The 24,348-nt window shown below is 42.0% G+C and overlaps 1 protein-coding gene across 1 annotated transcript in view; it reads right to left on the bottom strand.

Annotated features, from left to right (window-relative positions):
• Window positions 1-1,298: 1,298 nt before the first annotated feature.
• The window catches only part of LOC147725080 (uromodulin-like), a 194,144-nt gene continuing 171,094 nt past the window's right edge, over window positions 1,299-24,348 (bottom strand). The window contains exons 5-6 of the mRNA XM_086918162.1: window positions 8,079-8,238; window positions 1,299-1,337 (exon numbers count right to left, since the gene is read on the bottom strand). Of these exons, the coding sequence (XP_086774288.1) occupies window positions 1,299-1,337; window positions 8,079-8,238 (199 nt within the window). The remainder of the gene's footprint in view (window positions 1,338-8,078; window positions 8,239-24,348) is intronic.

Raw genomic sequence — 24,348 nt, 5'->3', positions numbered from 1 at the left:
CATCGGAGGCACATCAGCAAAAAGTGGAAGGGAGACTCACGCCAAGGTGCCAGGTCTAACACCAATGGTGCCTCTGTTGCTGGATCTCGGGTGCCATGCTATTAGCGACCTGGCAAAACTTCGCCCACTTCTACTGTGGGAGCAGCTGTGGCGGGTCCCAGAATTGGCCAAATACGCAGAAGGCTTGGCAGAGGTGATGTCTATTATAGGCTGGCAAAAAATCAAATGGCTCCAAGATGTCAAGTCCCTACTGTTTGACCTGGGCCTTCGTGAGTCCTGGGAGAATAGATCAGCTCCACCAAAAGCAGAAATAAAGAACCTCTATTGGAATTGGGTTTCAAGCAAGCGTAACTGTGCCCCTAAGTTGGGAAGTGTAACAAATAGGTTCCTAACGATTAAGGACGTTATGTTTACCGAGCCATATTTAGATATTATCCACAAACCTCTAGACAGGGCACTGTATTTTAAATTTAGGATCGGTACCTTACCTATAAGGGAATTTATTGTATGCTGGAAAACCCAATTCCAAACGTCTTCTGCTTGTCCCTGCTGCACTTTAGAAATAGAGTCCATGGCGCATTTCTTGTTTGGTTGCCTGGCCTACAGAGTTCAAAGGGGTTACTGGCTTAAACCATTGTGCAAAGCATTGGGCACCAGAGATTACGATGTAGCATTGCGTATCCTCTCATTGAATTCTAGCCTCTTGTGCGCCACTGGTCTGGCCAAATATTTAAGTTGGGCTTGGTCGATTAGAGCAAAAAGGCTGAGAGAACATGTTTAATTCTTTTCTTAAAGTTTTTAATGTATAATAGTTCTTATACCTTTTACCAAACAGAATACATTTAATGCGTAAATCTGTGTTTCCTAAAAAAGGGGAAATTGTAATTATAGCTTACTACCCCTTGGGAAATACTAATGTACCCTAATGTGTAAACTTGTGTTTTAGAGGAAATTGTGATAGCCTGTTGAAATCCAGTTGAGTTTAAGGGTTCCAAGCTGTGTTTTTACTGTTGTTTTTATGTCGGTGCTTTTAAGATATGTTTTATATCGAAAAAAACCTTACTTACTTACTTACTTACTATAAATTGTATTTCCATGGAGAATGCAGAGGAAGGTTGGGTGCCTATCTTGATAAGCAGGTATTACTAAAGCGGTGAGTCAATAATTGCAGAGCAGGGTATTCTAGAATGGACTTCCTATTTAGCTGACACTGATTGCCCAAAACAATACTCCACAGCAGTGTAAGTGAGACAATATGTAAAATATACCTGAAATCCTAATCGAAGCCATTTCACGATCTAAGGGCCTGTCCTTGCAGAACCAGATGAAGATGAACACTAGAAGTGAATAAGAAAGGCAGAGAGTATTTAAGTTTTTACTTCACATCAGAAGCCTGCATCACATCTGGAATTATCATTCATGCAGAACACCAAACACCCCACTCACCTCAGGCACCCCTGCTAACTACCAACAGATCGCATTATGCACTTTCATTACATCACACACCTCCCACATTGTGACTAAGAACACTCATAACATCTGGCATTCCTCTCAACACCAACCTTCACATCTGGAACACAAACTAGTCCAATGATCTTACTGCGCCCAACAAGAAAAGCACCACTGTTACCCTTGTATTCAACAGGCTCTCACACTTAGCATCTGCTCACATCCAAACCCTCTTTAAAAAAGGGCATAAAATGGGATCCAGACACTAATTCTCACTCAAAAGCTACTCACCCGTCATAAGACATCCAACACCTTCTCAAGCCACTCCATACTTTCTATCTGGCAAATACTCACTGTACAAAATGTCACAATTGCTCATATCCACTACTTCTAAGATCATGTAACTGACATCGCCTTATCTCCATGCTGCCTAAAACGCAAGGTTCCCTATGTTACTTTAATCTCAGTCTGCACAGAACACATGGTTACCTACATTGCCTAAACCTCAGGCTTCATAGTCTACAAGAGCATTTACAGTGCCATAACCCCATTCTGTACAGAATAAGATTACCTATATATTAGCAACAAACCAGCCTGCATAGTATAGATGGTTACTTACATTACCTTAACCACAGGCTGCCTTATACACAAAGTTACCTATATTACTTAACTTTGGTATACCCAGCACACAATGTTACCCCTGTTACTTTATCCTGGTATACCCAGGACACATGGTTACCTAGGTTGTGTTAACCCCTGCCTGTACAGTACATGATCACCTTAATTACCTTCAGACCAGTTTGCACACTATGCATAGTTAACCATGTTAGCTTCACCCAGTATGCACATCAGACATGGTTATTTACATTACCTTGACCACAGGCTGCCTAATACTCAATGATAGAAAATGCTACTGTAACCCAGTTGACGGAAGGTCGAGACTCACCTAGGGAAACCATTAGACAAGTAATGTATGATTCCAAAGCCAGCAACCGACATTCCTCATTATATAAGGAAACTTGTGCAACCCATCATATAAAAGAAGAATACCTACAGATTGTAAATTGAGACAGACTTCCGACCCTGTGCCTGTAACCTATTATTTATGCCAACTGGGTCCAAAAATTTGCTAGATGTGGTCATGCTGAGGCAGATTTTTTCCATGTAATGTGGCACTACTCAGTTATTACGACTTACTGGGAGGAGATACTAACCGAATCAAGACTTTATTGAGGTGGGAGGTCCCCTGCGCACTTAAAGAATGTCTTCTGGGCCTACTCCCAGAGAGTGCTAAAAATAAAAAACTCACTAGACAGCTCACAATGATGGGCCTTACAGTGGGTAAGAGGTGTTTTGCAATCAGTTGCTTAATGCAAGGGGCCCCCTTGATTCTGGATTGGAAGAAAAGACGTGATGGAGTGGGCGGGAGCAAAAGAGGTGCACATGCGAAGAACACGGTGGGATGAGAGGGTGACAAATGGCTTGCTTTCCTGGGGAGTTATGGTGCAGGTGCTGACAACACCTCCGGAGGACTCGATTCCCAGATATATGCACAACAATTAACATTATGTGGGTTAGAGCTCTGAATGTGGTGGTGTTGGACGATGGATAGGGCTTGCGGGCATAGATTTGATGATGGACAACCTGTTGTGTTATATTATAGATGACCTATAGATGCGCCAGGATGTTCTCCGATATACATTGACCCGTTACTCTATCCAAGCTTGTGGGAGGGAGTGGGCCATAGAATTCAAATACTTGAGTTATTATATTGTCTATTATCTTGTTAATATGCATTGAATGATACCTTAGCCCGGCAAGTTATACTGTATTATGATTGCAAATGGAGCGGAAGCCATGCATATAGTATTTGTGCTGATTTTTTTCTGGAATACGCTATATGCTGTCATGCTCGTTGAAATGCCAATGCATACATATAAATGGGGCATACATCCTGACTTCTGCTGCAGCACTAGATTTTGCTGCTGGGCTAAGCATCTCCTGTAATTTATTTATATATTTATTTATTTATTTATAGAGCGCAGCATTCATCCCGAAGGATATCACAGCGCTATGTAGTGAGAACTCATGGTAGGGCCGCCAATGGGTGTGGTGGGGCTGTCAGAAATTAGGCCTTGGGGAACAGATGAGTTTTAAGTTTCTTTCTAAACGCTGTATAGTCAGCCTTGAGGCGTAGATCTTGTGGTAGTTCATTCCTCTGCTTAGCTGCCAGATATGAGAATGAGCATTCTCCTACCCTTACTTTTCTTATACGTTTAATCCTGGCCTGCGCTCAGTTGTGTGACCTTAAGCACCTTGTAGGATTTTATTCTGTAGTATTCTAAGGCAACATAGGTGAAGGCCCTTGTGTGCATGGCTGAGCAGCTTAAATAATGCTCTTTGGCGCGTGGGTAGCCAATGAAGCTGTTTCATGCAAGACTTCTGTTTTACTACAAATCTATTGAGTCAGAACCTGATCAATCCGACCTCTGTAAAGTGACGCTACCTTGCTTTTCCTACCTCTGCGGCGGCTGTTGTTCTCGATGAAGCCCATGGGCTGAGGAGGATCTACAGTCCCCAATGCCCTTGCAGCTTCTGCACCTGACCACCGGGTCTACCAGGGCCACCTTCAGACCTATGTAGATCTGCAGCTCTTTGGCTCCTTGGAGCTCTGCCTCCTGGATCATCTTCTCACATGTCCTGTGCTCCTTTTTGTTCTCCTCTTTCTCACCAACGTTGCACCCTCAGTCCCGGCCTCTGTGTCCCCTTCTCACCTGTCCGGCCACATCAGCTAAAAGCCTTCTCGCAATTCTTGATCTTCGTGTAGCTCTGTGTCATCCTGAAGATACTTGGCTGAAGGTTGCCTTCAGCTCTTGGCTTTGCAGCAGATACTGGGTCCCCTTCTACCCTGTATCTCTGATACCATTCAGGCCTATCCTCAGCTTGGAGATTTCCAGCTCATGGTTTTTATTCAGTTGTTTGTGTCTTTGAAGCTTCTTCCCTCCCTTCATCTCACCCTCACTGTCCCTCTAGGCTGCCTCTGAAGCCATTGATTCTCAATGCCGCTCCTATGTTCCCAGCTTGCCTATCTTACTTATTTCTACTCAGTTTTCTTTAGTGTAAGCCAGGCTCAGTTGGGCATGTGAGTGCTCTTCAGCGGTCAACAGAGAAGTAACGTACAGTACAAAAGAGGGGAATGGACATATCAGTTCCGACTTTTAATTTGTTCTAATGGGAAAGCACATCTTCATTTTAAAAAAGCGATATACGTCAAATTGCATAACATTCTCTGAGTGCATCTCCAGACGTTTAAGAGGATAGAGATGGGCAGTCTTTTAGGCCACTTTAAAAGGTACGTGGGCTGTGGATACCTAGAGCAACAGTGGATGTTATAAATGCCCAAAGTGGAGGGAAAAGGAGTAGTAAATTCTTGGGCACAACTTTAAGTCTGTTCTGTAAGTCTGTTCCCAGAAAATTCACTGGAAGTTTTGTTTCAGAGCCAGACAGCCAGAAGCGTCTGACTACTGCCTCTGGAAGTACAATTGACACTGAGATGGCTGACAGCAAAAGATGGCTAATCTTACAGGGATCCAGGATGAAGAAGCAAACTTGCACAGCCTATCTTTCCAAAAACGATGAGTGGGTTTCAATGCCAATGTGCTACATAGTATCTATCAAATAGACTTGTTCACAGAAGCAGGTAACACAAATGCTCAGACTGTGCTTCAGGATACTAATAATGTGTTATTTGTGCCACATGCAGTCCTCTTTACCAAGCAGACCCGAGTGAAGCAAGGAAGGCAGGACACTAATCACGGTCGTGGATCGCGGCGATTAACTCCCGGCAGGACTCCATGTAGCACATTGGTAAAGGCGCTCAGAAAGATCCCCTAAAATAACCAGAGCACCATGAAAATAATCACCTTAACCTTTAAATAACAAAGAATGAATAATCCTTGACCAAAAAAGGTGTGGACTAGACCTAACTACCCTGTCTCAGTTCTAGATCTACTCCCTGATTGAAGCCAAGCCAGGCAGTAACTTCTCTGATCTAAGTGTCTCCTACCCTACCCAATAACTGGGCCTCTGAGAAAAATATTTCAGGAATCTCACCCTGTCCTGATGATGAACTTAACTCACTAAAGATCGAAACGTTGTCGACCCCCCTAAGGAAAATCCCCCACCCCATTGTATATATCTCTGGGGATTACCCCTTCTTGTTTGTGTGACATTTCGTTTATTCTCACCTTTTTCACTCAAATTCACGATATGCACCCCATCACTCATATTAGCACCTGAACATATTTCTACATGTTGAAAATATGAAATGATTACATTTTCACGTTACCCTACATGTTTTGCTCCCAGACTGATTTAATATCAAATCTAAGAAGCTCCTCTTTCGCTATTCAGGACCTAATTAGGCCACCCTTGAATCATTGTTTTTCCTAAAATACGTTATAACCCCAGGTTCCCTTTATGGGGTACCCTTGTCTCTTAAACTATACCAATGAAGGGAAGGCCTGGAAAACCAGGAGACCGAAGACAAGGAATAGGAAAACCTCGAACTGAGTTTGGATTGGAACAGATCTAGAGACTTGCAAATATGAAGGGGTCAGAATAACCATAGGATCCAGGAACCAAGCTAGTGAATAGGGAACAGTCACCAGGCCATGATCTATGAAGGGTCTGAAAGACGGAACTACAAGAACCATAATGCATCGGGGAACTGGGACAGAAACCTGGGCTGGGAGGTGGGGGGAAATGAAGTATACTAAGTGGAGATGTGAATTCTTAGCTATATTGATACAAGGCCTGATTCTCAATGGATCCCTGTTAGTCAGTCAACCAGTAATTGCACAGCACAGCACTGTCATTCCTAAGGGTATCTGCGCGCTGGGTTGCGTGTCTCCGTCGAAAAGCCATGTCTTGAGTGACTGATATCTAGTGGCAGGATGGCAGAATTCTGAGGTATATCGTCAGTTGGTAAGATTAAGCAACCTTAAGCCTTCATTGGTCTGCAGACAGCTCTTGTGTTCTCTAAGATTTTACCTTCTTGAGGACAAACGTTTACGTTTTTCCCCTTCCTTGAATGTACTAGTGCTGTTTTCTCTTGTTAGAGTTACCTTCTTTAGGAGACTCATCAAAATTCCTATCAGGGAGGAGTTTCTTCTTGGTAGCATGCTCAACATCAAGGAGTATGGGGAATGAAACCACCTCTATTTCCCATCTATAGTTAAGATTGTATAAGGGCATATTTGTTTTTGTTTGTGGATTATAAATATTTTTTGGTGTTATTTTAACTGTTACTAGAGATTAGGGAATTCTCATCCCATTCTGAATGCCTATGGCTCTTCAGAGTTAATGTCTGAGATTCATTCTCTTGAGGATATATTTTCTGTTGGTGCAGCTGGGGGTGATTGATGTCAGAGATCTAAATATTATGTTTTGAACAACTAAGAGAGGCTGTTTCACTTTTATATCTACTTGTATGTTCTCACCATTTGTGATTGCTTACTATTTGAACAAAGGACCTATAAGTTAAATGTAGATGGGCTCTAGAGGTGATTCATGTCATGTTTATAGACATCTTTAGGCTCCCACTTGGGCTGTTCTCTGGTTTCTCACATGAAACTCAGTGAATTAAATTATGTCTTGAAATTATGGTTTCCTTGTAATGCAGGCATTTTGTAAGGTTGATATTGAACTTATCATAGCAAGTCTTTGTTGTAATACAGTGTAGTAATAATTGAATAGTTTTTTTCTGACCTCAGGGATGGTTTTGTCTTGGTAGTGTGTCTTGTAGGGTGTTTCTGTCAGACTGTGAATATGACATACTGCTTGGGCATATCCTCATTATGTAAAGAATGGTAAGAGGAAGGAGATGTGGAGGTAATATTTAGATTAATTACCTGTAATCTTTATTCCTCGTCTCAGTAGTCAGAAGCCTCCCAACATTCCTTACTATCTTCGAACCTCCATCAACAATCTGATTTTGGGGCTTTGTGAACCAGGATGGGTGGGAGCAAGCAACAGGAATAAAGGTGGGAAGGAAAAGGGGTGGGAGGAATATAAGAGGAATCCAACTGAGAAAGACTCTCTAAAAGTGAGCTGTGGAAGGACACAAATAATGCATCGATGCTCCAAGGAAGAGACAAACACACGGAAAGGAAGAAGACTACTACGACTGCAATTTACCAATAAAAAGTAAGCACATGAGAGTGACAGTGAAGCCAAGTGGTAAGCCCACTGTTAGAAAGCTAAAGGTCTTGAAGAGATAGCAAGTGCTCTGTCTAGCTGAGACCTAAAAGTGACACAAGAAAGAGGCAGTTGGGGCTTCTAGGAGGATAGCTGGCGTCATCGATGAAAATGAAAAAGAGCTTGGGAAGAGATGACCATTGGCAGCTGGAGGATAATTCTTCAATAAGTCATGAAGGTTAGTGGTATATAATCTAGATGATGATTCCATCTGCATGTTCAAGTGTCTCGCTGCACTCACACATGCTCCTCACTGTTCATGACAGTAACTCACTGTGTCTGTGCTCACGCCTGCTTCTAGCAGGGCTCATACATCTGCATGTTTAAAAAGTTATTTACATTATTTCTCGGCATCAATCCTCAAGACTTACCTGGCAGGAATTTGATGGATCCTTAAGGCAAAGGGATACATCACACCACATATAGACGTCAGGCTGGCCATTAAAGATGAATGCCTCGATCTCAAACATGACTTGCAGGGACTGGCCATTCTCTACTATTTGTACATTCATGGTTTGTGTCACTGCACAGCTGCAAAGAGAAATGCATTGTGAAGCTAGATTTCAATATCAGCATATAAAGGCACAGTGCCTCCTAAAGGCAGCCGACTTGCAGGGCCTGATTCACAAAGGCAAACTAAAACTTAATCCAAGTCTACAACTTTTTGGTATTCTTAAAGGTAAGTTACTACTAATAACTTTACTACTAGTAAACTTACTGGTAGTAAAGTTAAAAGTAGTTCTAAACCTACTAGTAGTAAAGTTAGTGGTAGTAAATTGCATTTGCGAATACCAAAAAGTAGTAAACTCAGACTTAAGTTTACCACTTTTTGGTATTCACAAAGCTAACCTACTAATAGTAACTTCATTGCAAATAAAGTTACTAGTAATAAAGTTGCCAGTAGTAAAGTTACTATTAGTCATTTACCTTTGTGGATTGCAAAAAGTAGTAAACTTAAACTTAATTCCAAGTTTTTACCTCTGTGGATTGGGCCCGCAAAGGGTCTTTCAGTGCCTTACAATGGTGATGGGTGAGAATTTTTTATTTTACAAATGTGTGAATTCAGTTCTTGTTATAAAAACAAAGCTGAAGACTAACAAAGTAATTAGTTCCCAGGATGTGTTTATTTTTCCATCTTTTTTTAAAATACTTAAATATGAGCTTATTTGCTTCTGGGTCATGTATAAAACAAAATGAACTGTGGAATTCTCTTGTTCCACTTTAATAACATAAAAAGAACCAAAAGCCACCATGTGTTTGGAAACGTAATGTTTCACTTCTTCAGAACTTAAAAATAACACGCATGGTATTGTGTAGTGAGTTATTGATAGAGGTACTGATGTAGAGTTTCACCATGTACAACACTTTGCAGTGAGCATGATAGCTCTATTCTATCAGTTCTGGTTGAGTCCTGTAGTACTAGAGCATTCATCCTGCTGGAACCAATTAGCATGCTCACAACTACATATATTATATGCACTATCATAAGCCATACCATACCACAAATCCCTCATCCATGCATTCACTATAAAAGGGTTAGCTGACAAGTTACTTAAACTAAAAAGTTATACTTGCAATTAAAATTGTATTTATATGGTGCTTACTATCCCTGACAAGGTGTTGAATTTCTTTTCAGTAAGCAGCACGCTACTCTGGAAACTAAAATGGATTAATGGTGGGTTAGCAAAGGGAAATGTACATTTTAATTTTAGCAGTGCACATGTGATACTGTTTGTTGGATTGACTAAGATGTAAGAGGGATAGAGGAAGGGAGAGTCTAAAAAGGGCTTTTTGGAAGATCATAGAAGTAAAATGAGGTTTGGGATGAAAGGTGTATTGCAAATATTCCTGCAGGGAAACAGAGGAAAACATTAGCCCCTCATGCAGGGAGCCCGACTTCCAGCAGCTCCCTGCAAGCAAGAGTAATGACGGCTCCCTCAAAAGGCGGAGAGCCAGCTGAGACTAGGAGGACCTTGAGGCTCCACTCTAGGTCGTGGAGGAAAAGAGAAGGAAGAGGCAAAATAGAGGCCAGAAACGAGGAGAAAGATGTCAGAATAAAGGTCAGCAATAAGCAGACAGAGGTTAAATGAAGGTAGGAAAAGAGCAGAAAGAGGAAGAATAAAGGTCCGAAACGAGCAGAAAGAGGCAAAATAAAGGTCAGACAGAAGCAGAAAGTGGCAAAATAAAGGTCAGGTAAGCAAAGATCAGAGAAAAGCATGATATAGGTGAGAAACAACCAGAAAAGGCAGAACAGAGGTCATAAGTGAGCAGAAAGAGGCAGATAGGATGTCAGAAGCGAGCAGCAAGAGGCAGAATAAAGGTCAGAAATGAGCAGATGGAGGTAAAATAAAGGACTAAAATGACCAGGAAGAGGCAAAAAAGGTCAAGAACGAGCAGAAAGAGGCGAAATAGAGATTAGAATCCAGCAGAAAGAGGTAAAAAATTGTCAGAATTGAGCGGAAAGAGGCAAAACAGAGATCAGAAACGAGCAGAAAGAGGCCACAAACAACACTCAGCAGCCAAGGGGACTCCATCCCCCAATCAGTAGTGCACCATGAGGTAGGTTTGCAGAGTGGTTCACAAAGGGGGTGGGGCCTCTGATGTGGTCTCAGCAGTCCCACTGTGGGGGACTTACGAGTGGAAACAATAGGGGTTCCTGGCCCCCAAGGACCCTCAACAGCCAAGGGAACTTCATCCCCCATCCAGGAATGCACCAGGAGGCTAATTTGCAGAGTGGTTGAGAATGGGGGTGGGGCCTCCGATGAGGTCTCAGCAATCCCTCTGTGGCGGACAGATTGGTGGCAACAATAGGGGCTCTTTCCCCAAAAGGACCCTCAGTAGCCAAGGGGACTTCATCCCCAACCAGTAGTGCCCCAGGAGGCGCGTTTGAAGGGTGGTAGAGAAAGGGGCAGGGGCCTTCAAAGAGGTCTCGGCAATCCCACTGTGGGGACTTACTGATGGCAGCAATGGGGGTTCTTGGCACCCAAGTACCCTCAAAAGCCAAGTGGACTTAATCCCCTAGCCAATAGTGCTCCAGGAGTTACATTTGCAGAGTTGTTGAGAAATGGGACAAGGCCTTCATTGGGGTCTCAGCAATCCCGCTATGGGGGGATATACTGGTGGCAAGAATAGGAGCTCTTTGCCCCCAAGGACCCTCAGCAGCCAAGTTGACTAAATTAGGGGTGACAGAGGAATACTCCTCCCGCTCACAAAACTCCGCAGAATTTGCCAGAATTTCCCAAAAGTCAAGACTCAATAATGCAATTCTAGCAAGCAGTTGCTCCATCACAGTGTTACAACTCTTCAATTATGGTTGCCTTTTGCTGTAAGACTAACGTTTGCTTTTAGAAGAAGGTTCAAAGAATATCTTTTATGGCCTGACACAGTAAGGCACTTGTGGGCTATAGAAAAATTATCACTGTTGTTAATGCACAAAATAGGAGTGTTTATTCGCCAGGTTATTTTCTTTTACTTGCTGAGTGTCCGGGTCCTGAATGTTCAAACTACTAGGGCTGTACCCTGGGACTGGGTTTGTTGAGGCTTCCACACCTCCTTCCTTTTGTGTAATGGGTTGTAGTGGAGAAAAGGCCTGTCTGTATACTGGTAACTTTTTTATTTTGTATGTTTTGGAGTAGTTAGCCCACATAAATGAACTTGTCACCAAGACAGGATCTCTCCCATCGTTGTCTGTGCTGTATTACAAACTGACCTATTTTGTTCCCTTGTGCTTCCCAGTTCCACCCCTTCTCCTCCACACTGTGACTTCTGTTATCTGCAAACCTCCAAATGTGATGCTTTGTTCAGAAAATGCAAATATGGAGGGTACAAAAAGACATCAGCCCTGCCCAAGAGGTGCATGCCCCTTCTACCTGACCACAGGATGACTGACTGACCTCTGCTCAGGCTTGTTGCTGTCAGACTGACTCAACAGTAAGTATCTGGATGTAATTTATTGGGCTCATTTCGCTACTTGGTGCTAAATGTTCACACATTCTCTTCTATGCAATTCAGTAAAACTGATATTTTTGTGTTCTTGGCTTTTTGATATGCAGTCTTCCTGCATACATTTGCATACAACATAATGGCAATCATCTTATTCTGAGGTATTTTGTGATTTAGAAGTAGGCAGATGTGAAATATACCCAGTTGTTTTCAAGCACAACTTCCTAGACCTGTCTTGTGATTTCTTCCTCTCATAAGCTGATTAGTGCTTTTTAATTGATTTAATTGATATGCTGAGAATAACTATTAAAACAGGATATGCACCAACCATAATAATAACCCCTCAGCGAATGACTAAGCACATTATGTCTCTATTTTGTCCCCTGGCCATTTCTCAGATTCAGGCTTTTAATGTTTACTTTTTTGACAGATATAATATTTTTTGCTCTCCAGCGTCGTTGCAGCCTGGTTATCCATATCTACAGGATGGTGTAATTGAGTGTAGTCCAGTTAGACACATTTGCTCGCAGACCACGATAAAAGACAAGGGGGTCGCGCAGGGCTCCATCTGAAGCCCCACATTATTCAACATCTATGTGGCACCGCTGGTCACCATTATTAGATCTTGTGGCTTTGAGACAATCTTGTATGCGGATGACACGCAGATGATAATCCCCATCGAGACGGACCCTGCAGAATCCAGAGCAGAGTTGAAATCCTGCATGCAGAAAATTTCCTCTTGGATGAGGGAGATTTTTCTGCAGCTAAATTCCAATAAGACTTATGTTTGGAAAGGTGACGGAATTATGGTCGCCATAGTAGTGGCCGGAGGAACTGGGGGAGGCACCCAATCCAACCACCCAGGCCTGGAACATAGGTATCCTGTTTGATAGCAAGCTCTCGATGGAGGAACACCTGAAGTCAGTATCTGGCACCTGCTTTGGCATCATGCAGATGCTGAGGAAGATTTTTCCTTGGATCCCTTTGGAGGCCAGAAAGACCTTAGTGCAGGCAATACTAGTTACCCGACTGGACTATGGGAACTCATTATTAGTGGGAAACTAAGCTGCAGGTGGTGCAAAATACAGCAGCATGACTGGTCCTCAACAAACCAGTATGTTCCCCCTCCCAAACTCTCTTGCTCAAATGTCACCAGCCACCACTGCGGGTAATATATGAATTACAATGGTATTTCCTCTAACAGTTCCTCTGTTTTAGACACTCTTTCAGTACAGATCTGTGTTTTCTTTTTATGGTTGAAACACACTAATTTGATCTTGCCTTGGATATGTGTTTGGATAACAATTTACTTGGTTTCCCTTTTTTTCTGTGGATTGGATTTGTGACATTTTTTTTCCTGCTTATTAATGGCCATTACTTTCCAGAATGTTCTGCTATGGAACAGGTTGATGGGGCGTTGGTCTCCCACTTTTCTTCACATAAATGAAAAAGAGCTTTTCCTTCATGAACATTTCAGCCATTGCAGTAACTGATGGAATTGTTTGGGATAAAGGTATTTTTCACATTCAGTCTTATGGAGATTCTGGAGATACCATATGTGTTTAAAGTTTCTATGGGGGATGTAGTAATCCCTGGGTTACATTTAGATGATTGAGATGTGGAAACTGTAAACTCAATGCTCTCAAAGCTGGAATATTATACTGTTTTTGAATCAGAAAATTTGTATCCAAATTCTGCTAAATATGCTGGCATGTTCTGTTATTACCATTAAGCCATAGTTTTTTACATAGGGAACATCGTCGACCCCCCCTTCAAGGGAGTTCCAAAGCATACAAGGAAAAATTAACATATTTTTCAGGATATGACACCTCATATCCAATAACATATTATTTCAAATTAGTCCCTATACCAACAAAGAAGTATATGCTTACACAAACACTAAGCTAATATAGGCAGCTTTGTTTGTCACCCATTTAGCCATTAACCCCTTGCGTGAGTCGGCCGGCTGCCGGCCGTCCGACGTCAAGGTGGGCGTGTGCGGAGGACAGCCGGGGGCCGTCCGAACCACGCCCACGCCATAAATCACCCGCAGCAGAATTTCCGCTGCGGTTAATGGGTTAAAGGCTGTGATTATTGGGAGGACACATTTGAATTCAAATCAATTTGGGGAACCAAACCCTGGCATGTTCAGGGGATGGGAACTTTGTTTCGATCATGTTTAATTTCAACACAAATGATCATCCTAAAAGACACCGCCCAGCAGACTTCATGTTCAGGACTGGCTAAAATCAAAGAAATGAATGCCCCAAATATTCTTTCCAACAACTCAATAGTATGGTCCAGAATGGTACATTTAATTCCACACTTTCAGGTCCTCATGGGTAGTTATTGTGGCCAGTAGACACAATGGGTTGTCATGCTTCTTTTCTTAACTCTGCACCGGAGTTTAAAACAAGTCGGACCCTGAGATTCCCATTCACAACAACGAGGGATTGTTACCAACTACTCAGTGGGGAAATTGTGTCAACAATGTTTGGAAGAACACTGTCTGCAGTAAAGCAACAACTGTCTCTCCAGTCTGAAAACATTTTTTATTAGTCCCTAAGCCTCCACATTTTAAAACATGTATTTATGCTACATATAATGAAATGTGGAAATCATCACAAATGGAAGCTGCTGCACGTTTAAAAGACAAATTGATCAAGATAATTGGGATGATGTACTTGCTGTTGTTGATAATAGTATTAATTTGCTGTCTTACGTTTATAATTTTAATAACAATGTGTCATCTGTTATTGATATTATGCAAAGTGACATAACAACATTGTATCATGGGCAAAGTCTGCTTAGAGCTATCATGTAGTTTAGCTGGACACATCAAACCCTTATAAATGGGCGCATACCCTGGCGATATTTTAATTACAGTAACCTATTTTTGCCATATAACCTGACATGCAAACAACTGATGGTGAAAAGAAAATGCCATGTACACAATGTTGCATGTAGAGAAGTTAGATCAACTTCCATTTACAATAGCTGAAACGCCTTCAACTGTCTGGTTAATAGACTTCGTAATTTCTTTACCCATTTCAGAATTCCAATTCACAGCTTGCATGAAATATTTTCCTGTTCTAGATATTAGTCCCTAGGATGCAGCTTCATTTATGAACTACGGTCACTCCCCTTTTCCTATTGCTGTGAATGAGCCAGCAAAGAGGTCTTCCTAACTGGAAAGGAATGCAACTCTTCTGTCGGACGTTTACTCCTTTGCGAACACTTGACCATTCACAGAACATGAAATGCTTTGGTTGCAAATGTGGCCTGTTATCTAAAAAGAATACCAGCTCCTGCAGTGCTCCCAATTATTAGTGTTCTTTCAAATGGAAGTTATTTAATGCTAAGCAATCATGATTGTTGTGTAATGTGAGCTGGGATCCGAGATATTTTATTGGTTTCCCAACTCATCACATGTTGAAATAACATCCTGTTTCCCCCTACGCACAAGGTTGTGGAAAGCCCATTGTGGCCTTCCATTCTAACTTTAAAGGATGATTTCAGACAAGCTAAGCAGACTCGAAGCACTATTGTTTCAAAAAGAATAGCACTAAAATCTGATCGAGAATCTATTGGATTGCAAGTTACAAGGACATCCAGTGAGATACAGTCCTTGGTAAACACAAACCTCCCACTACATTTTGGTGAATTAGTTCATCTTATTTTGAATGCCGGCCTTACACATTTCTTTAAATTGTGGGCTTTGGCTTAGTCAGTTCATTTAAAAAAGTCTTTGGAGTAATACCGACTTTTAATCATTCCCTTTTTCCTAGTGTGTAGGATTCCTGCTGCTGTTATTCCTCATTTGTGGCATTTTGGTCCTATTCTTGCACCTCCGCAATAGATGTTCTGTTTGCAAGCCCACTGGAATTACCACCGCTCCAGCTGTGTCGTGAGCGTATGCTTCGATACTTTGGAATTTTCTTGCTTAAAAAATGTGACCTTGATTGGTCATTAACATTCCAACCTGCCTGGTTTACCAGCATGCAACCTGTGTTTCACTGTATCTGGTGGCCATACAAATGAGCACTGGATATTTGACTGTCTTTGCAGACAGAGGCTCCCAAGGACATTGAACTGCTGATGAGTGTATTAGGGACCCATTTCCAGAGTTGTCCTCGGGAGACACAGCTTCTCCACAATGCGATCTATGAGCCAATCCTTCCAGAATCGGGCATCGGCACATGGATCACTAAATATTGGCCCTAATAACACGGATGCAGACTAATAACACGGATGCAGGTTGCACAGCTACTTTTTCAGCATTGGCAGAAACCAAGAATCATATCTGTTCTCTGGAATTTGTGAACTGTGCTGTTGATCAATTGGTTTCTGCAGGGATGGAATACGTTTTGGATTTTTTGGCTTTTGAATTTACAAAACTGCTTTTAACTGAATTTGAATGCTTCACTTTGCATTTAACATCACTGATTTTAAAAAGTGCATTAACTGTATTTTATTGTTTTAAAACTACCTCGGTCTCAGCTGTTATAAGGCTCCCTGGTAGTGACAGGCTCTGGGAGTTGAGTTGAGTGAGTGAGTGCCTGAGCTGCCGCTGCCCCATGCTCCCGCTCTCAGATCCTGTCACGACGGTCTGCCTCTGTTGTGGTTGGGCGCCAAAGGCTGCTGAGATAAGCCGCTTTTACATTGATAGGGTGCTGGGAAATGACATCAAGTACAATACAGGTCAGCCATGCGAACCCGGCATGCTCCGAGGATACTCCTCAATACCCACTCGGTGAGGAAAGATGCTCACAACATATATGAAATGTTAGAAGATATAGTTCCAGATTTTATGTTTTTAACCGAGACATGGCTCAATGATACCTCTAATCCAACTATAGCCAACGCCATCCCCGGGCGATCAGTTGGTCAGACGAGACCGCTCCAATGGTGTGGGCGGGGGCACAGCCATCATTTTTAAAAGTCATTATTCCTGCACTGTTGTCCTGGTCAACTATGTCGTCAGAGCTGAAATCCTGGGTTTCCATCTGGCGGTATCTCTCCGCCAATCGCTGGGGGGGTATCCTTATATACAGACCCCTCGGCCCTATCGGTCAGTTTCTTGAGTCCATTGGCAACGCAGTCTCACACATGACACTGATTTTAGGTGACTTCAATATCGATTTGATAAACCCGATGAACAAGACGCATCTAGATTAGGAGAATCTCTGGACATTTTTAAGCTGACGCCTTTTATTCAATCCTCAACACATGAGCAAGGCCACACTCTCGACCAGATCTTTTCCTCAGCTAATATATTCAGTAGCCCTCCCCTCCCGCTGGTGTGGTCAGACCACTTTCTCATTGAGTTTAATATGAAACTGGAGTCCTCCCATCCTAACCCCCGTTGAAAGCCTCTAAAGGGTATTTTCAGACCATTTCATCTTATGCCCTCTGAGGCCAAATGTCCAGCACTCATTAAATATCCTATCATCCTGAGGGGCAGACTTGAGGATGATGCTGCCCTTTTGGGTAATTGGCTTCAGCTCCGAGCAGCGGAATTTGCTCCCACTTCTTCCCCCTCAGTCAAGCTCGCTCCTGCCTCCAGGTTCACGGCTGTCCTCAATGAGAGTAGAAGCGCCTGCAAGCGCCTTGGGAGAGTTTGGTGCAAAAATTACGGTATCAAGGAGAAATTATTTTAAAAACAGGCTCTTAAGTTAATGTCTTCAGAAAGAGAAAAGACAGTTCTTCTCCTCGAAAATTGAGGCAGCTGAAAATAAAAGCAAGGGGATTTTTAAGATAGTGAATGAATTCTCCTCCCCTAGAGCGATGTCAAGAAATTTCACTCACTCCGAATCATGGGTGCATCTCATGGCCACGTTCTTCTGGCATAAAATCAAGAAGATTCATGACACCTTTCCTACTACTTTACCTGCCCTATCTCCGGTCGCAGAACCTATTCTCTCCTCTCCTCAGATAAGGGCCACACTCTTTGTCGAGTTCCCCTCTCTCCCTCTGGCCATTTCCTCAAAATCATGAAATCCTTCAAGTCAGGAGCTCCCTCTGATCCATGCCCAGCCTCTACTCTAGCCTCAATAGCTGTGACCCTCAACCTTCTGGTAAACCAGACCTTGAAGATGTCCCTGCAGAAGGGGCTGGTCCTTGCCAGCTGGAAGAAAGTGTTTGTACTCCCCCTCCTGAAATAGCCAATTCTAGACCCGTAGATAGCTTCAAACTACAGGCCAATTTCCCTTTTACCTTTTTTTTCCAAAGCTCTGGAAAGATACGTCAACGCGTTCACCACCACTTTTGTTGAAACCAAACACATACTGCATCAAAGCCAATCCGGCTTCAGACCTAACTTTAGTACAGAAACGGTGCTTCTTGAAATTTCAGAAACCATCGAAAACGTTCTCGACAGAGGCGGCAAAGCCGTTCTGATATTGCTGGACTTATGGGTGGCTTTAGATACCGTCCCCAACGACTGTCTCTTGTTGAGGCTACAGGAGTCTGGTTTCAGTGGGATGGTACTAAAGTGGTTCACATCCTTTCTGGCGGAATGCCAACAAACAGTTTGGGCGCCACCTTTCTTGGCCCCCATTTTCCCCTTAAAGGTGGGAGTCCCACAGTGCTCCAATCTCAGCCCCACATTGTGTAATATTTACTTGTCTCCCTTAGCACATCTGTCCGAGACTTACAGAGCAAAAGTAATTTCATATTCAGATGGCACACAGTTGCTCTTTACTAACAAACAACAAGCGAAACCGCTTGACCTAATGCGCACTGTTGCACTTCCCGCTGGAGTGCTTCTATTCAATTTATCAACATGAATGTTATCAAATATCAAATAACAAGGAGATGCATCCCCTGTTAAACTCGGTCACAGTAGTTAAGAACTTGGGGGTGAAAATGGATGACACCCTCAATATGAATGCTCATATCCAAGCAGTAAGGGGTCAATGTTTCAGCCTCTTGACAATGCTGAAGCAGTTTCTAAGTTTCTACCTCTTCTGTCGTCCCACATAGAAAAACAGTGGTTCAGGCCCTGATTGGATCCAGGCTGGACTATGTTAACATTCTTTATCTTGGACTGCCGGATTACTTACTTACAAGCTTCCGGGTGGTCCAAAACGCTGCAGCCAGGACGATACTTCTACTTGACCCGAGAACACAGATGTCCCCACATCATAAATCTCTCCACCGGCTCCCAATCTGAAGAGGATTGTAGTGACCTCAATTAGATGTAGAAACAGGAAACGGAGAGTAGTTGTAGGCAGGAGTAAGTATTTAATCGGCAGAGAGAAGAAATGCATGCAGCTCCAGTAAAGGTACATCAAGAATGAATAAAGATCTACCAGTTCCTGTTGCCCAGCACCCAAACATTCCAAATGCAAATATAACGTTCAAATTAAAGGAACATGCCATTACTACACATCCTCCTTCTTAACAAAAGAACAAAAAGAACATAAAAATAACAACATAAAAATCATTGTTAAACTATAAAGAATTCGTAACAGTCCGAACCCAACAATATGCACACTAAAAATTAATTTAATAAATTCCGCATCTTCCTAAGTGAGCAGGACAGAACATGTGAGAACAGAACAAGTGAACACACCCCAAACCATCCCCTTTCCAAAATGCAAAAGAAAAAAAAAAAAAAAATCAATCATCAATACGTCACCAACATTTGATCATTAAAAAAAAAATCAGATTTCAATGTTCCGAATACAATTAACTTGAGCATCACTATCATCAGACTCAGAAACAGATGCATCACCTTCATATTGAACATAAGAAACTTTTTTCTTAGAAAACTTCTTATTTTTTCGATTGCAAACCCTTGAGAAATGACCCACCAATCCGCACTCTATACACTTTGCATGCTTAGCGGGGCACCTCTCAAAAGTAGCGGCATGTGAGTAACTCCCACACCTAAAACACACCACATCACTAAATTTCTTTCTTTCACCACCCTCACTAAATTTCTTCCTTTCACTGCCTTCCCATTGCTTCCTATCACGAAAATCACCATTTCCTCCCTCCAACTTATCTTTATACCCTGCTTTTTTCTCAAGTACCTTGGCCACTAATTCCTTCTCCACCATGTTATCCTGTGACAAAGTGACTTTTGCACACCGGTCCGAAAGTTCCGCCTTCTTAACCAGAGCCACTATATTTTTAAGACACTTGTCTCCCTCTACCCACAACTTATCCTGTAATACCTTATTCTTAGTATACATCACTACCTGGTCTCGTATAAAGTCATCATGTAACTGAGAAAACTCACACTTTCTGGCCAACTTTTTTAAGGCCGAGACAAATTCTTCTACCGTTTCATTCTTCCCTTGCTTCCTGTGAAAAAATGCATGTCTAGTCACAGCAATTGATACTGAGGGAGAGAAATGATCATCCAAATCCATCAAAGCACATTCAAAAACATCAGAGTCACCTTCCACTCTTTTATGTGAGTGCATATCTTGAAAAATCCGCAAACCCTCCGGACCCAGCGAATATAACAACATCCTCTTCTTTCTTTCCGGCGAGAACGTACCATTTACGTCCTCTAAATTCGCTATATAGTTCAAAAAATAAGCCTTCCAATCCAACCAAGCAATCAATGGTTCTCCAGGAATAGCTAGAAATTCTTTGGGGGAATTGATTTGTAAATTTGAAGTCAAACGTACTCCTGACGAACCCTCGTCCCCAGTACCTGCATTCCCAGCTACCACAGACATACTTAAAAAGGTAAGTTAGTGAAAACGTGAAAGGTAAGTTAGTGAATAAAACCACTTAGTGAATTATGAAACAGCAAATATAGCTACTTCGTGAATAAACTAGTCCCTCTTGAAATTAAAACATCACATGAAATTAATACACTCAAACATCTTGAAATTAAAACACCTCATGAGCTTCGTGAAATTTCTTTTGCTAGCATGACTCTAGTACTTAAAATATTGCCAAGTTAATCAAGATATAAAGAACACATTCCCATGGACATTAACTTTCAGCAAACCAGCACATCAGCACTACCAGAGAAAATTGTAACTTGAATGCTGTGCGCACCAGCGGTGAGCACTTTCCAGCTTGAAGGTTGTCCGTACCGGCGCAAAGTACTTCAGAAATAAGCAGTAAATAAAACCCACTTCAGGAAAAACAAAAGAATCTTTCCTTTTCTTCCAGTAATGTGGACTATATTGTTTGAAGATTGTGCGCACCGGCGCAAAGTACTTCACCTCCGTAGACAAATCCAATGAAAACGATGGAAAGACGGGCTTTGAAATGCTCGGCAATGGTTACTATGGTAACAGAAATGAAAACAAAATTAAGATGGCCGCCCTGCGTGAAGCTAACGTGGTGATGTCACCACGCTACCCAGCATGCCTTGCGCACTGGTGATGACGTTAACTTTGTATACGAGTAGAATCCGAAGGCTTAGGAGATTCCAGAAGCTATGGAGCCGGCGCTCTATGGCTCGAGGCAAGTGTCCACGGGAAAAAGCAGTTGGGCGGTTAAACTTCAAAGGTAAACCCTTCGTACCACCGCTTTACAATACAGTCAAAAAGCCCCGAAAATGCTTCGAAATGTTGCCAGAATTAGTCTCCGTCCCAAAACTGTCCACAAAACTTTCCTCTTCATGTAGTAAATACAAAACGTATACACTGCTTTCTCCGATCCCACAATAAAATTTCCTTTCTTTTCTCCTTCCTCAAAGGCTTCTTCACTGTCCAGTATAGTAAACACACTCCTTTTCGCAGTGAGGTGTAGAAATCACCATCGGGCTTCCATGGTTTCCATGAAAAACATGGACAGCGTCACACATCCGTTTTCTAGGTATTTCTGTGCTTCTCCAACAGGTTCTTTTTCCAATCATATGACGATATGCACACGTAGATTTCGGTAATTGGGCCACAACGATTATCTGGATGCACCAATCCAAAACGTGAATCTCTCTTAGATAGGTTTAAAATAGTCCGGTACTCACGATTGAAAATTCGGTGATTTCAACGATAAGTATTCAAATCGTAGTGTAGAATAAGCGCTGTGCCCAGGCTCGTCGTCAAATCTGTAGTGACCTCAATTAGATGTAGAAACAGGAAACGGAGAGTAGTTGTAGGCAGGAGTAAGTATTTAATCGGCAGAGAGAAGAAATGCATGCAGCTCCAGTAAAGGTACATCAAGAATGAATAAAGATCTACCAGTTCCTGTTGCCCAGCACCCAAACATTCCAAATGCAAATATAACGTTCCAATTAAAGGAACATGCCATTACTACAAGGATCTTTTTCAAAGCCCTTGTCCCGGCCTTCAAGGCACTTCATGATATTGCAGCCTCCTATCTAAGGAAAAGATTACATTTCTATATTCCTCAGCACTCCCTACGATCAGCATCTCTGTCGCTGGAACGGACCCCTGCGTTCTGCCGATCTCGTATAGGAAACCGATCCTATCAGGCTCAAGTCGCCAAACTGTGGAACGGTATGCCACCAAACATAAGACAGATGCAAGATCTCCTCCCTTTCAGGAAGTCTCTGAAAACTTGGCTGTTTCAGCAGTAGCCTTTCGCGCTGCTGCTCCTTCAGTTCAGCTGCCACACTAAGCTAGCGCTGGGACACTCTGTTGAGTAGCTGCGCACTCTACACATGACCTGATAACATAACATAACAAGTGACATTATGGATTCCTCCAATGCACCTTAATTTGGTTACATTTTATAAATTGAAATGTCAGATTTTTTATTATCATTATAACCTTTTTTATAGCATGTTTAGTAGAAATTATTTGACTGTTCTTATCATGTGACCTCATTCTTATTTAACTAGTTGTTGCACTACTGTCCCAACCAAAGGGAGCGTGTTATGTGCTCACTAAGAAGCCCATTGTCGTTTTTCTCATTGTAAGATTCTTTTGCTTTGCTTGCATAACAAAATATCATGCTTGTTTTTGTGCTACAGTTATTTTACAAATAGGCTGCACATGTTTTTGTATTTTGATCTTCTGCTGGGATGCATTCAGAACATCTCATACAAGGTGAAACAACACTGCTCTTTATTATTCTCTGTGGTCTGACACTAACACCTTGACATAATAGAGAAATACAACTGCTATTTTGAACATAAATTCTTATCACCTAAGCCAGAACTTGTCATTTTGTGAATAGAAAGGAGGCATTACCACAGAGCAAAGATACGGAGAGGAGAGAGCGGCAACAGCTGAGAAGTAGAGCAGCTACCTTTGTGTGCCAGGTTTGGGGTTCACCACTAATCCCAGAGATCTCTAATATATCACTGTGCTTCCATACTGAGGGTAGGTTTAAGCAGATCTGTCATTCAATATGAATAGTTTCTAAAATATTGTAAGATTTCTTCATGTCTCTTTTCTGTTTATTGTGGACATGTACGAGTGAGAGAACAAAAGGTGATAACTTACTACTGTGATCCCAGAGAGGGTCTAGAGTGTTATGCTCTGGGGTGCCAATTCACTTGCCTCTCTCCCTGGAAAGGTTAGGAGCGTAATTGAGGGACTATGAGCTAGTCGGATTTGGGCCTAGAGGTACTGATGTGGTATGATGACTTAGTCCCAACAATTTGACGCCCCAGGCATAGCTGTGTTTCTGAACAGAATCCCTGCAACACCAGAGCCCAGTCACAATCACACTCTTACCCCTTGAAACATCTACCTTTGAGGACAATTTACAATCGAGCTCCACAAACATAAAATATGAAGCACTATGAACATATTTATACAACAACTCCAAAATATATCAAGGCAGCAAGTTTTTTTTCCTGAAACGTAAACAGTTTATCTTCCAAACTAGATGAAATAGACTTCGGAAATTTCATCTTACAGTATAATATACTGGTATTCTAAGAAAACTGGCAAACAATAAATACCCCTATAGTATGTTATAAAGAACGCCTTAACCCAGCAATAAAGGAAGAAAATCATGGTAGATTAAAAGGTGGTCTATCGACTTACATTTCAACTGACATTTTATAGAAAGTTGAGGACATTGATTTGGATTCCCCCTGGATTCAATGTACAAAACTAGAGGCCCCCGTCATCGTGCACTTTGTTAATTTTGAACATCTACATCCATCCCGCTTATAAGCAGAAAGGGAGAAATATCCAACAACTGGCTGCAGCACTCAGAATTTTAAAACTCACCTATTCTCACACCAACATCATATTATCCAGGGACTTCATTATGAATCTATTGCAAGCCCAAGAAGAAAACCTACCATCATATATGCAAGCCAGACATGGCAATTCTTCTAGATGCGGTACATCGGGCAAGAGATACACCGCATTAATGGGCAAACTTTCACTGTTCACCTTAAATGGAAGAAGCCCACAGGATAGCCCAGCAGCCTTCATAAGAGTAACAGTTAAATCAAGCGTAACTATTGACTTCACACTAGTGGATATCAACCTATTTCCTCTAATTTCAAATTTCCAAATAAAGGAAAGAGCAGATAGTGATTAATATCCTCAATCTTTCAGATTAACCATCAAGCAAGAATGAACACAGCCAGCAAGTGCCCTCACACTAGCAACACAACCATATAACCTAAAATGGCTAATATGGAACAAAAACAACGTAGATGCAATTATGGAGTCATGTTTTGAACTACTATCTCCCTATGAGACAAAATTCTTAGAGACAGAAGCCTGAGAGACTTTTGTCAAAATATTAAATATAACATTTTCAAACAAATCTAAAAGCAAAAAATTGTTCACG

Source organism: Lissotriton vulgaris, chromosome 4_1 (genome assembly GCF_964263255.1).
Source record: "Lissotriton vulgaris chromosome 4_1, aLisVul1.2, whole genome shotgun sequence".
Taxonomy (NCBI): Eukaryota; Metazoa; Chordata; class Amphibia; order Caudata; family Salamandridae; genus Lissotriton; species Lissotriton vulgaris.
Note: the sequence above shows the minus strand (reverse complement) of the source record. Positions and strands in the feature narration are given on the sequence as shown.